At 37.0% G+C, this 15,049-nt stretch overlaps 1 protein-coding gene across 1 annotated transcript in view; it reads right to left on the bottom strand.

Moving 5' to 3' along the window:
* The window catches only part of ARHGAP15 (Rho GTPase activating protein 15), a 320,376-nt gene that overhangs the window by 261,901 nt on the left and 43,426 nt on the right, over positions 1-15,049 (bottom strand). Inside the window, exons 3-6 of the mRNA XM_041406369.1 lie at positions 11,604-11,678; positions 8,398-8,459; positions 7,032-7,119; positions 503-592 (exon numbers count right to left, since the gene is read on the bottom strand). Of these exons, the coding sequence (XP_041262303.1) occupies positions 503-592; positions 7,032-7,119; positions 8,398-8,459; positions 11,604-11,678 (315 nt within the window). The remainder of the gene's footprint in view (positions 1-502; positions 593-7,031; positions 7,120-8,397; positions 8,460-11,603; positions 11,679-15,049) is intronic.

The following is a 15,049-nucleotide window of genomic DNA, read 5'->3' as shown; positions in this document are numbered from 1 at the left end:
AATAGTCCTGTGAGAAATACATGTCCCTCTCTGTTGGCCCTGACAGAGGCAAGCTTTTAAAATCCTCCCCTCCCCTTGCAGGAGTGAACCTGGGTCATCACTGTCTGAGGACCCTGAGCAGCAATAAAAATAAACAGAGGAACCGCACTGCACTGGAGCCGTGCTTGTATAAGCAGTTTGAAGAAGTTGTGTTTATGGAAGTCCTCTAGGTCAAGATTCTAGGCCTGAACCCAAAGCAATTACCTACTAAGTTTTAAAAACAAATTGAATATAGAGCATTAATCAATAAATCAACAGGTTCTCAAGTGTTTAGGAGACTCAGTCATCAGAAATCCTTCTCTTAGAAAAATAGTAAACCGATGCTGGATAAAGTGTTACACTCCTTTACTGGTAAGAAAAATGCTGTATTAAATCAGGATCTAGTTATTAAAACGAAGGAAATAAAGCCTACCTCTTCACAGAGTTCAGACTCAAATGAGCAGTGGAATGCTTTGCCTCTTACCTGAAAGACATTCTTTCTGCTGGATTTCTCTGAGGTCCACTCAATGCGAGCACCACACAAATCCACACACTCAGGTTTATATCCCGGCTTCTGGAAAGGAAAAGAAAAAAAAAAAATCGACATGAATATGGCCTGACTTCTCACAAATGGGGACAGTTATCAGATAAAACAAGAATAGATCAAGTTAAAGTGACACGTTGTTGTAGCACAGCTGCTGATATTACTGAAAAGAGCTCATTATATACCCTGGTATTGTTAAATAACCACTCTTGGGGTGTCTTAGTTCAGAAACAACATTCTTATATTAGAACATAATCTTTAAAACAATTAAATGGTTTAAAAAACAGTCTGGTGTAACATATAGTAGATCAAAACACAAATGCAGACACATGGACCAGCTATTTTCAATGCTTACTTTGCCAAACCTCTTGAAGAGTCATTGAGTTTAAAGGAAAAAATTTTGTGGGTTTTCCAAATGCAAATTTAAACTGATGCAACTGGAAAGGACAGAAATTGGACAAGAACACACATCGTATCTCTAAGTCAAGCTATCTCCTTTCTCCAAACAAATTATCATTTCTTGCTCCTAAAAAAAGAAGAAAAGGCTTCGAGGGCATGTGTGACACCCAGAAAGAGCTCAGCACAAGGGCTGATACTTCTCAGTGTCAGTCCACGCATCCTGGAGTGACACAGCTCTGCCTCCCCTGCTCCTCCATATGGATGCAAGGAATTCAAAGAGCAGATTTGTTTGCCTGTATCATTTACGTTGCTGGGAGTTGGTGTAAAGCACAATAATCCTCATTTGCCATTGAAGCTCCTTCTCCAGGGACTCTGCCTGTGCAGCAGTTCTGGCAAAGCCCGTGTAGTTCAGAGTAGGCTTTGTAGATTGGGTTGCTGCACATTCTACTCAACAGTAAAAATACTACTGTTGAAGTAAAAAGCACCACTAACTGCCTTTTGGGTAGGTGATGGAGTGATATCCACATAATTTAATTCATCAGCTTGATGCAACTGTTTTCTCTGCCGCTCTTAAGCCATAGTTACCCTAAAAATGTCATTAGTGATACAGAAAACAGACTTTATAGATTTAAGAGTGGCCTGTCCAGCACCAGCCACAGATTCAGCTTTCCAAAAACTACTCACTGTATTTCTCTGATGTTGTTATTAAAGGCTAAAATATGTGTGTTCTCTGGGATGCCTTTGAGATGGGAGGAGGAGAACCTATTTAGGTTAAAAGAAGCAAAGAGATCCTGGTCAAGTGATTTGCAGGCATAGTGTCTGGAAGTTTTCAGTACTGGGATTGTAATTATATTCTCCATTTGCCAAACCATAAAACCACAATGGTTAAGCTCCACTGAAACTGACAGTCCTGTGTGCCTTTTTTCCTTTCTTCTTCTTTTTATTAATTTTTTTTAATAGAAGAAATATACTCTTCAAAACAGAAGGATGTTCTTGTGGTTAAACCACTGGAAGAAAAGAACTTGGATTTCTTTTTCCCCACCTTTGCCTCAAATTTCCTGCCTGGCCTCTGACAAGAGCTTAGTCTTTCCAATTTTTTAATAGCAGATCAAAACTGCAGCATTGAGACTTAATTTTGCAAAAAAATGTTGGGAAATTTAGTCAGCTAATATTTGCATGGCAAAAATTATGAAGTTGGGAAAAAAATCCCAAGCACTGATATATAAATGCAAATAAATATTCAAACCGTGGAGGAAACTAATGAGTTCTCAATATTCCAACACTTTTATAAATAGGGCTATGAGGCTTAGATCATCTCCAGGACTCCATGCAATGCCCAGATCTGCACCACACAGGCAGATCTGCAACTCATCAGGAACACACAAGACAGTCTTCTCAAAGTGGACAATCTTGCTTTCTTTGAAAAAAAAAAAGATTACCCACATGGATAGTTTGAGTTGGAAAATACTTTCACAAAGAGGGGCAGCTGTATTCCACCAGCAGAAAGAGTTGTGAAATTTTGGAAACACATTATGAGATTAAAAGAAGAGATTAACATGCAGACAAAGAAACAAAAATAGTTTTTTTGATAGTGAACATTACTGAGCTACAGAATATTTTCCTCAGGAAAACTGGAACACTGAAGGGAGAAAAAACAATGAAAAGTCTAGAGAGGTGTTGCAGGAAGATGGAATAGTGAACTTAGTAGTATCTCTAATTTCTATTATTGTACAAAAATATATGCAACAGCAAAAGCTGGACCCTTCTGTGCACCCAGTGAACACACAGTGTGATTTTGCTGCTGTGGCAGTACTCTGGAGTTTGTTTACAGCTCTGATTTTGTAATAAGCAGAAGAAAAGTACAAGCATGTGCATGTCCCTCTCCAGAAAGGATGGGATGCAGGATTGTGGTGTGGGGAAGATGAACAGGCTTCTGCTATGTGTAACAATTATTTGGGTCAGTCTCTTTCTCTGGGGGAAATAAATATGAATTGAGCAACCTGGTCTAGTGGAAGGTTTCCCTCCCCACAGCAGGGGAGTGGAACAAAATGATCTTTAAGATCCCTTCCAATCCAAACTCTATGATTCTATTATCCTTTGGAGAATTTATCAGTTTTGACCACAATGTGTCTAAGAACTCATCAGTATGGCATAAAATGTGAAGCTTCTGATGAAAACTTCATGCTAAATCATTCACAGAATTCACAGAATGACCAGGTTGGAAGAGACCTTCAAGATCATCCAGACCAACCCAGCCCCAACACCTCAACTGAACCCTGGCACCCAGTGCCACATCCAGGCTTTGTTAAACACACCGAGGGATGGTGACAGCACCACCTCCCCGGGCAGCCATTCCAGAGCTTTATCACTCTTTCTATGAAAAACTTTTCCCTAATATCCAGCCTGTATTTCCCTTGATGCAGCTGAGACTGTGTCCTCTCGTTGTGTCAGTGCTGCCTGGAGAAAGAGCTCAGCCCCAGCTGAGCACAGGCACCTTTCAGGAATTGTAGAGAGTGGTAAGGTCACCTCTGAGTCCCCTTTTCTCCAGGCTGAGCACCCCCAGCTCCCTTTTCAGATCCATTGAACCTGAAACTGCCCATCATTCTTCTGCTGCACACCTGGAGAGCACCCACTGAAATCCATCAGAACTCCGGAAAATATACAAGGAAATTCATTTTGGCCTAAACATTTCCCTGCTGCAGAGTTGGCTTCCCAGGTTATGCAACACCCAGAGACTCTGGGAGAGAGCAAGTTAAGGTGACTGGGAAGCCTGAGCTCTCATGTCCTTGCTTTGTGCTCTGCAGTCAGAGCAATTATGTTATATCAATGTTGTTGCAGGGGGTTATGCTGTAAATTGATACAAGTGTCTGCTAAGATGAAATCTTCCTAAACATGAATATGGATTTCAGCAGCATTTTCACTCTCTAAATTACTTTGCAGATGGGCTAATAACCTGAGGTTAAAATAACCTCTGTTGAATAAACTATCTGAGGGAATAAACTGACTACATTTTCTTGGTCAGAAAGACCAATTGATGATAGAATTAAATGCTGATAAGGAAGAATGGAGCTGTGATTCATTTAGATCACAGTGTCCTTAATTTAAAATAAAGAGCTAGTCAAATTCATAAGAATGGTTAAAAAAACAAACAAACAAACAACAAAAAAAAAAAAAGTGTACTAAAGCCAGGACCACCAAAAAAAAAAAAAAAAAAATCAAGGCAGCAGCAAAAGTTAATGATTTGGCTACATGGGATGCAAACTTGCATTTTCAGTAGTATTTGTAAACAATCTCATTTTCTGAATCTCTCCTCTGTGTGCTTTAATTGCTGTGCTCTATTACTTCCAATAACTCCAGATTTTGTCACCAACTTCACCAGAATGCAAAACAATGGATCCCAGTCCCCTCTCTCCATGCAAAGCGAGAGCAAAGTTGCCACAGCGACTCCTGCACTTACAGTCATACACAGGAACAGCAAAACTTTTTAGATATTGCCAGTTCTTTGATTAAAACATTAGTAAAGATTTAGACAAATAGAGTTTTAGATCACCTCTAAATGCTATTTAGTCCCACTGTCATGAAAAGAGGTATTAGATGTGTTCTCATTTCCCTCTCTCCTGCTGCCTCTGTTGTGTGAGGTATCATTCCTCTTTTAATGATGCTGTCTTAGTCCAAAATTCTGCTCAAAGTACAGTATTTAATAATTAATAATTAATGAATTAATATCTTTAGAATACAAAGGAACTTTAATCTTCTTGCTAAGTCACATCATTTTCCTGCTAACAATAAAAATGCTTTGTTATAATTCATACTATCGTGGATGAACATAGCTTCTCTTACATTATTTAATTAATGGTTGAGCTCCCCCTTTTCCAAAGTAAACAAAAACTGGAAAAATAAAATAAAATAAATGGCTTCTAATGAATCTTTTTTTTTTTTTTTTTTTTTTTTTGTATTTGTCCCTTTCCAGTATCAAAATTATATCTGGTTAAGTGGCTTACAAAGGAAATAAGTACTGCATTTACTTTATCAGATGAGATAAGCATGGCAGTTTAGCTTTTTTTGACATGTAAAATTTGAGTTTGGGAAATTGAGTTATAAGATTATGAACACTGACACCTCTTGTTGTTTTCAAGCTTTACCCAATTTGTTTATTTACTGTTGCATTTAAGTTTTATGCAACAGACAGAAAATATAACTTCAACAGATTTTTCTCACCTAGTGAACATTGATTTCACAGCCCCAATGTTTAAATCTAGCATGGAATAAAACAAAAAAAAATTTTTTTTTGCCCTCCCCATAATGAGAAAAATACAAGTTCAATATGTCTGTTTTCTTCCTAACACAGGAGATTTTATCTCACTGATGAAATGAGCACTGGTGGTGACTGAGGCTTCAGGGAAAGGGACTGACCTCTCAGAAGGTCCCATTTCATAACCCACCACCAATTTTTGGTTAAACTGTTTGAGATCTGGGCCAAAAACCCCATTCTCCAAGCAGGTCTAGCTTCATATCCAAATCTCTAAAGAGCTAATAGGGATTTTAACCCCGTTGAGGAGTCTCAGAGGAAAATCAAGCCTCCTGTGTGTTAAATTTCCACCAGTTCATTTATTTCCTGAAATTTGGGTAATGACTTGCAAAGGGAGGGAAGAGGTAGCAGATAGAGACGTAAGTCACTTAGAAAAATGTCTAAGGTGAACTTACTAGAACTATTCTTATAATTTACTTTTTCTTAATAACATAAAAATCAACTTCAAGTAAAACAGGTGAAACTGAAATAAATAATAATTCAAGATTTTCTATTTTCAGGCTGCAGAGAAGTTGTATGTTCCAGCTGGACTAGCACAAACACAAGCAGAAAGTGCCAGATTTGACCCTTTGTTTATTTGTATTGTTTCATATCTTAGTTCTGGGGTTCTTTTTCTACAAAGCTCAAAAAGTGTAAGGCATGAAAAGGTGCTCTTCAAGGCTGATTTTATGACAGGTGGCATTGATAGATCTAGGATTTATAGAAGAATGGTTTGCATCACCTGCCACAGGAAAAATAACTTATTGTTTGTGACTCCTGCCAAAGAGAGCACCTTTGCAGCCACCCATCAAGCCAATGAGATTTGGCAGGTTCGATCAGGCCTTGAGAGCCTTTCACAACAGGGCTTTGTCAAACCTGTCCCTTCACTGCCCACAGTGTCACAGAGCCACCAAATTTCCCTTCTGCTGCCCACGCTGAGGTTTGGCTGTGCCCAGCACCGAGGGGACCGCTCGCACAGCAGAGCTGTCACTTGTCCCCACACGGAGATTGGTGGCCTTTCCTTGGGGCACAATAAAAAGGTACTGCAAATTTCACTTTGCAGTAACTACAGGCTACAGAAATTGCATTAGCTGCATTAGATGGAGTCGTAGAAATATTCAGGAAGGTTAGCGGGATATGGTGGATGTCACATTTATACTGCGATAAAAAATCACTTTGCTAACTTATAATGTTTTCTGCTTTGGTAACACCCTATATTAAGGTGCCGCTTATAAATAATTTATTATTATTTATTAATGTATAAACCACTTTATAGGATGGTAGATAACAACTTAAATTCATGTATTAAAGATGCACATGCATGGTTTAATACAATTTACGCCTCACAATATCCTTTGCAACAGATTCTCATCGCATCATCTGTTCAGCATTTATTACTAATGCATTTTATAACATACTTTATAATACATTATTTGAGGAAGTAGCTGCATTTAGTGATCATTTTCATAAATAAGAATAAAGCATTTATAAGTGGCACCTTAATTTAAAGTGTTACCTCACATTACTGGATAGTCACTCACCATTTGTCTCACTTTGCAATTACTCTCAAAATGCACCTCTTAATAAAGGACATGCTGTGTCCTATTTCTTCACATACGCTACATCTGATTAAGAGTCTATCAAGGTATTTTTCCTTCAGCTGCTTTCAAACCTTTGAAGTTGCCAGCTCAGTCTAAATTTGCCTTCTGTAAACACCAAACTTTTTTATATTGAAATAACAGTTGCCAGGAGACTGGGGATATTGGATGGTTGATTGCCTACCAGGTTGGCCATTGCCGGCTGCTTGGACTCTTTGTAGAATTCCATTTTCCGAGCAGTAAGAACAATCCAGGAGGTGGACCAATTTTTCCTTGCAGGAGGTAAAAGACATTTCATTTGTAAACTTGGCTTTTAATTATTAAAACATAATACATATTAATATATATATATGTCAGAAACAAAAATGGTCTGAAGTCAATATTGTCAACAAACTTCCATCAACATTGATGGAATTGCACCACCCTAATCATGCCCAAAATGTAACCTATCAAAACTTGAAGGGCTTCTTTCTCCTCATTCACATTTTGAAGCCCATTTGTGTTTCTTTTTTGCCATGGTGTCAAATGAAAACAGTGGGATTATTCACACATGCTCAAAGTTCACAAGAAGAGGACTCTGAAATAGCTGGTGCCCTTCTGGTACCTAATACTTAAAATAAAACTGAGAAGGAAAAATGTTGATCTGACTACAGAGAGCTCATTAACAGGTCTATTTTGAAAGGTCCCAAATGCTGTCTCCTTTCCCTAAATTAAAAGTTTACACAAGTGTAAGGAAGATAAGAACAAGATCTGAGCAAGGTTTGAGTAACCATTAAATATCAGGAGTTCACGACACAGCCCTAGAGAGCTGACAAACTGCTGGGGCTAGGGAGAAGTAAAAATACACATGGACATGTGAAAGAATGACCCCGATAGGGAAAAACATAATATTCAACTCAGAGGAAAATGCTATTATATATGTTATCTATAACAGCTCTCAAACCACTACATAACCATAAATCTGATCTGATAAAAAGCTATTTTTAGACCAACAGCTCAAGTTTAACTTTTGAATTTAGGGGTCATAACATCTGATATTTACAGGAAAACTCATAAATCCACTATTGACCTGCTTCACATGGTGAATATGAGTTGTCTATTGGTATGCACCACTTCAGATCTCCATTATTTTTCTGTGTTTTTTCTTTCCATTTAAAAGAGGTGTTGTAGGTGCACAAAGGTTTAAGTGGTCAAGTGTGCTATGTGCAGATTTTAAACAAGCTTTCCTATGAGTTGGATAGGCTGGATGAATATGGATTACCCAGGAACTCAATGGTAATATATTCTGGAATACATCCTAAATCCAGTACCAAATCATACCAAATCACCCCAGTTATGGATAGAATGGGGCATCCAAAGCTCCTCTGGGCAACCTGTGCCAGGGCCTCACCTCCCTCACAGGCAAGAATTTCTTCCTAATATCCCGTCTGACCCTGCTCTCTGTCAGTTTGAAGCCATTCCCCCTTTTCCTGTCATTCCAGTCCCTTGTACAAAGTCCCTCTCCACTTCCCTTGGATCCCCTTTGGCTCTGTCACACTCCCATGTGATACCTTAATTTCTTGCCACCATCTGCTATTTTTGCTTTTAGAAGATATCCTTCCTTCGCCACTACCTGCAAGAAAGGAAAAGGGAAGGTCATAACCATATTATTTCTTGAGCTGAATAAAACCACTTAATACATGCACAGGAGTCTGCATCCAGATTCTCTAGTGTGGGGAATCTTACCACTAATTATCAGTTTAATCACCTTTTTTTTTCTGATATGTTCCATTCTTTTGAATATTTGCAAACAATATTCAAACAACACTTAAAGTCAACTACTGCACAGAATTAACCACAACAAAAATCCAATAAAGTTTTATTTTACTTTATTTTGTTCAATTTATTTAGAATGAATTTATGTAAGTGTGGGCAAAGTTTCTAGCTATGAGTAAAAGAGGACTTTAAATGCATTGCAGGTAAATTATGTTAAAATATAATTTTATATATTGTGTTTCATTGCTAGCTGTGAGGGACACAGCACACTACACCGTGATTGAGTTTTGGTGTATTAGAAGCAAGACCTAGGCTTGATTTTTTATTTTTATTTTTTTAAATTTCAATTCATGTTCTTACACCTCTCTGAACACCTTCCTTAAGCCAGATCCCCTTGCAGACCCTTGGCTCATTGATCAGCTGAAATATCCCATTTTTCAGCTGGGATAGGGGTTATTCTTGTCTATATAAATTTATATTTAAAAGTTAAAACCCAAACAAAGCAAGATGACTGGTTTTCAGCCAAACTCAACAAACTTCCATCTCATCAGGTCTCATCAATTAAGGATGTCTCAACTGTGTCAGTAATGGGAAAAAGAAACAAAATTGTGATTAAGAGCAAGTCTGGTTTTGCTTTCAAACACTATTGAGCCAGTGCCCGACTTGGATATTAGAAACTCCACACGGTCTTTGTAGTAAATTGCATCACAAGGCAATTTCATAACAATTTCAATAGAATTTTGCTGTCTGCAAAACCATTAAGTAGCAATAAAACATGCTTTAAGAGGCAATATAAGGATTTTTAAATCAAACATGTCTGTTATTTTGACTGTACAAAACAGCATTATTTTAACAGTGTAGTATGTTTCACAATTTCCTCAGATTTTGGCTGTGGTTGATACACAACATGTAAAGACATATATACTGTGTAGATATCTGTTTGTACCTGTGGAAAGGCCTGTAGGCCCTTGGACAGTGATTTAAATGACATTTTCAAATGGGTACAGGAGGATCAGCCTGTGCTTTTTCTGTAATTTGTACTTATCTCATGTAAATTCCTGTCATGCATATCATTACCACAGAAAACCCAGAGAGAAAGTGTGCAGGGATTATTGTGCAGAGTTATGTCACTATTTATCTAGTGATGGATGGGTGAACTAGCAGAGCTAAAATAAGGTTTAATCCTCATCTCTACCTACTTCTCCATTTTTTTCTCCCCTTAGGTTATATTTTCGATATTTTTCTTCCCCTTCTAACCCTTCTTTTTTGTGGTATAAAACTTCTGGTCATTGGCCAGGGCCAGAGATGCCAAACATGGTATGAGAAAAGTTATTCTTTTTAATATTTCTATCCATCTGGAAATAGAAACTGGGAGGAGCATTGGCTAACCATTCAAGTTGTTGATTGCTTCTCTGAATCAGACCCCAAATCTCACGTTTTCAAAGTTTACCAACCACTTTCCCAAACTGCTATCTTAACCAATTCAGGACTAAAGGAAAATATTACTTTTCAACATCAGATCTGAATCACCTTTGTTGTCAATCTTGGGAAGTTAAGAACTGGATGTGCTTCCAGATGAAAATGTTGCTGCTCAGTCATATTTTCCTTATAATTGTCTTCAGCTAAGATATCAAATCCACCAACAAATATTGGGTATATAAAATATCCTGACTTAAATTACATAGTTCAAATCCACCATTTGCTATAAATTAAATGGCTCAAAACTGAACAGTAAAAAACTACAAGAGCTGCAGTTAACATGAGCTCTCTCAGTGCTAAGAAAACTCCTTTCACATACATTGCTTTAATTGAATTAGTACAGATGCCATACTTAAAATTAGCATGGTCTCCTCTAATTGATAACTTGCACAGTTTTCTCTGTAATTAATGTAAAGGGCAGGCATGGAATTATGAAAAAAACTACCACAAAGTCAAATAAAAATATATCTAGAATGACCCCAATATTTTTATAATCTTTTGGGGGGTGCTGCACTCCCCTTAACATCTGTTAATATCCCCTTTTCTATGCTACTTTTTTTTCCAAGAAAACACTTCTAGGACAGCTCAGGATCAACTTGCAATACTTCTGCAAATGGATGATATTGAATTGAAAAGAATTCCAGATATATCCTAATGATACATTCTGTGTCTGTCTCAATAAATATCATCATCTCTTGTTCAGCTGCTGCCCTTCCTGCACCTTTTCAACATGTGGAAGGTTGATAAAATGACCCAAAATGCCCTGAAGAATTAGCATAGAAATAGGAAAATGGAATTATTTTGTGGAGTTTGTGTTGATTTGTTTTTAAATTGTTTTTAGAAGAATAGTACAGATGAGAGTACATAGTGTAAATATTTGAGTTTCTAAATAAGAAATAAAAAAGACTCTCATTGTCATGGGCTAATATTGTTAGAAACTATAAGAAAACATAATTATCACTGTGTCACATACAGGTTTTATAATTTTCTTGAGTAGAATTCAAACCTTCTGAATGTACCTAATCCTGAAAAGTTTGTGTAAGTAACAGTACTGCTGATACCAAACTTTCTTTAATTAATCAATTAATCTGTATTTGCATATTCATTTTATTTTAGCAGAAAAACATCTGTTTCTCATTCCCCCTAGATTCTTCTAATGTCAAGAATTTATTGTTTTTAATTTCATTATAATATCTCTTATACAAATGAATAATAATATTAAAAACACCTTAATAAGGGCAAAGAGAGGACAAAGACTTCATCACATTCCTTTATGCCAAATATTAACACAGATGAAACCTCAGTCAAGTACAACAGAATCAACAGCAAAGTCAAGCCATATAAATGACTTTCCACCTTCTAAAATTATTCTTTTTATTGATTAATCAAAGTCCCTCACATCCTGTAACATCTTGAGGCATCCAAATCCTCACATATTCATTCTTTAGTAAAGCAAGTGCAAAATTTACATTATCAATAAATAACCAGAGTGATTTATCAGCTCCACAGAGCAATTCCTTACCGTGGGGTCCTGGGCACTGATGATGTCTGTAAACGTCAAGTTGTGTTGGGAAAGATTTCTTCTGTGACGGTTCAGCTGAAAAAGAAGAAGAAATATTTGCGTTCAGACAGGATTCAAACACATGCAGGTAAAGGTGGACCCACACATTTAATTACAGGGCACACACAGCATGCATTGGGTGGAGGTTTGGGGTTTCTTTCTGGTGTTCCTCTGAGCCCTGGGTATTTAAAATGTACAGCTGACATACTCTGGCATAAAACTCTGGTATAAATGTGTTTCTTTGTGATGTCACATCAGCAAATTTGCCTAAAAATTAATCAGCTGATAATAATAACCTAAAATATGGGGGGATTTTTTCTCATTAGGAACCTCAAAAATTGTTTAATTGCTTAGGTGCTCTTAAACCCATTTCAGATAAATAGGAAAGCTGCTGATTTTAACTTGAAGGCCACAAAAAGCAAGTCAATGAAGAAACCAGAAAACAATTGGGCACAAGCACAAAAAAAATCCAGCAAGTTTAAACTGCTTTAAAGACAGTTTCTAAAGTCTCCATGATTGAAAGGTTACAGCAATACTGGACTCTGACTCTACAATTGCTCCCAAATACTGAGTCCTTGATTTCCTCCAATTCTCCCTCTTCTTTGAGGAAGACAGTGTAATCAACTGTGACTTAATTCTGAAATATTATTGCTTTATACCAGAAACTATTAAAACAAAATTAAAAGTTACTTCACAAATCAAGCATTTGGCAGAGCTCAATAGCATTTTACTTCCTTGAAAATCTGCAACAAAAACAGATCACTCAAAAGTGTGTGCAAGTGTATGTGTGCACATATATATACACACAGATTACATACATATACACACATAAAACTTTTACTGCTTAAAATCAGTATCAATCAAAAAATATATAATTATGAGCTGAGATCCTGTACAATTCAGTGATTATTTCCTCTTTTAGCTAAAGCCACAAAGCAAACAACAAAATATAGTCTCAACTAGTTTCCGCTGTATTCATCATACTGCATTCTCTTTTCCCTTATTAAAAGAGAGTTAACCAAAAGTCATAATGTATTCTGTTTATATTCAAGTGTCTGAATATAGAAAATGTTCTTAATTAATCCAGAGGGCCACGCTCAAAAAACAGTTAAACATATTATGATCCCATATTTTTTCTCCACACATTGCTTTCATGTTTATTTGTAAGCACTAAGGTTTTTAAGCCTTGAAATCTATATCCTAGATATTGCTCTACTCTCCTAGTCAGAGCTAATGAGCTTAATGAATTACCAGTTCTAAATTTAATACAAACATTTCAAAGAAAGAGATAAAACATTCTTCACAATTCAAAAGTTTCTCTGACCTATTTATGAAGAATATCACTTAACAATTTCATTAAGGGTGAGTAACAGCTGGTGACATGGCTGTGTCCTAAAGTGTTTTTCTCTCTTAATATTCTGCATCTTAAGCAATCGAGCTTTCATAAGAAATACTTTAGTTAGTGGCAGTCCCTCCTTTGGGGAGAAAAAAAATGTCAGACCACATTTTCTGTATTTTGCAATCTTGTTTTCAGGAGTGTCATGTTCCTATTTTATTAGCATGTAGGGTAAACAAGAATGATTTGCTGATGCTATTTGAGAGAACTTCTAAGATTACAGTCCTTCTATTTAGATTTTGGACGGAGCTTAATATTAATGCAGGCAGAGACATGTATATAAATTCAAAATAAATTAATTCCATTTATCTTTTTCTTTATCTTTACTGTTAGACAACTCTGAAGGTTCTATAGTGCCTGAGACATATAGCTAAACTATTCAGGTCTAGATCACAGGAACTCTTTCTTGCCCAGATCCCCCACATCCTAATTATTCCTTAACACACAACAGAGCACACTGCCTGGCAATGACTTCTCAAATATATTCTCCACTCATCCAAATTAAATAACAAGGCACACCACCACTCCCCAGTGCCTGCTTTAACATTCAGCTGCTCTCTCCAGGAGCCCCACGTGGCTGTTGGGGGTCCTGTGTGAAACTTTGTGAAGTGTGGAGCACCGAGCTGAGCTCTCGGCCGCTCTCTGGTTCGGCAATCAGAGCATTTGCAAAAGAAATGCTCACGTTTGATACTTGCTAAAAAAGAATTTATCAGAGAATTTATCCTAAATCCATTCACAACAGAATGAAGAAACTAGTAAAAAGTCCTCTTTTTGTAGGCCTAGCAAATTATTGGGGTGGTGCAATTAAAGGACACTAGTCAAGATTTCCAGGAAATATGAAACAACTAAGGAAAATAAAATTCCAGGTGTGGATGGTATTATGTCCTTTAAGAAACCTCTTTGTGTATGCAATGAAGAAACGTTAGGGAAAACTGCATGAAGGCAAGGAAAAAGTAAACCTCTTACACAATTATTTAATTGATACTTTTGCTAGAAAGGTGTTTCTTTTTGGTAGCCCACTAGTGTGCAATCTCATGCAAAGAAAATCTTCAAGCTCCAAAGTCTGAACCTAATTACAATTATACAACCAAAATCCACAATTATGTAAGCCAAGATCCAGCTCTTCTGGAAAAAGACTCCAAATATTTTGTTCACAAGTGGAATTAATGGAAACTTAATAAAGTTCTTACTGTTTTCTACCAGCCTTTTGGTTTAGAAATAGAACTTCAAAGAAAATTAATCAAAACTACTTGAAAAAAAAGAAACATTATCATCAGAGGAAATACATTCTTTTAGACTGATTTGATAAATTTCCAGCAGGGCTGATGGAAATTTGGTCTTTAATATATTTTACAAATACCAGTGAATGGGTTAGTTCTATCAGTTCCCTTAAGACAAATCCAGCTGAAAGTTAAAATGTTTTCAGCAGAACCTGGGTGACAGCAGTCAAGATGGCCATGTTTCAATATAATCACAATTTTCAATGAAGTACCAAAGTATTCAAAGGGAGGTGTAGGCTCTGTTATTTTCATTCTTTCATTCAGCTTTTAACAGATAGAGCATAAAGGAGAGGGGTTGAGGGGTTTTTTTCCTCCATTGCTCCATCTGATTACCATAATAAACTAAAGAAAAACCTAAATAATATCTGTCATAAGTCCTCTACCTCACCTCCCAGGGTACGATGAAAGGCAGAGATTTACAGGAGAAGTTCGTGAGATCCCTTTTTGGGAAAGGCAGCTTATCAGCAGTTTTCTGATTTGATGAACATTCTTCAGTCAGCAACAATGTCACCTGCAGCACTAAAAATCCACTCTGCGAGAGCTGGCAAATCTGTGGGCAAGTCTGGTTTTGTTAAATTCAGCCTGAGCAGCCCCCCCTTCCCTTAGCTAAAGGGGATCCATCTCCTACCAGAGTTATTTCAGCATCTAAGCACTAATCCGTCATCATCCTTCCCACAAAGGCAAAGCCTCCACTCCGTGTGCCTGGTACCCCGGTGTGAAGGGACAACCAT

The sequence above is a fragment of the Onychostruthus taczanowskii genome, unplaced genomic scaffold (assembly GCF_017590055.1).
Source record: "Onychostruthus taczanowskii isolate IOZ18803 unplaced genomic scaffold, ASM1759005v1 scaffold10, whole genome shotgun sequence".
NCBI classification, from domain to species: domain Eukaryota; kingdom Metazoa; phylum Chordata; class Aves; order Passeriformes; family Passeridae; genus Onychostruthus; species Onychostruthus taczanowskii.
The sequence above is the reverse complement of the archived record's forward strand: the minus strand, read 5'-3'. Positions and strand labels throughout refer to the sequence as shown.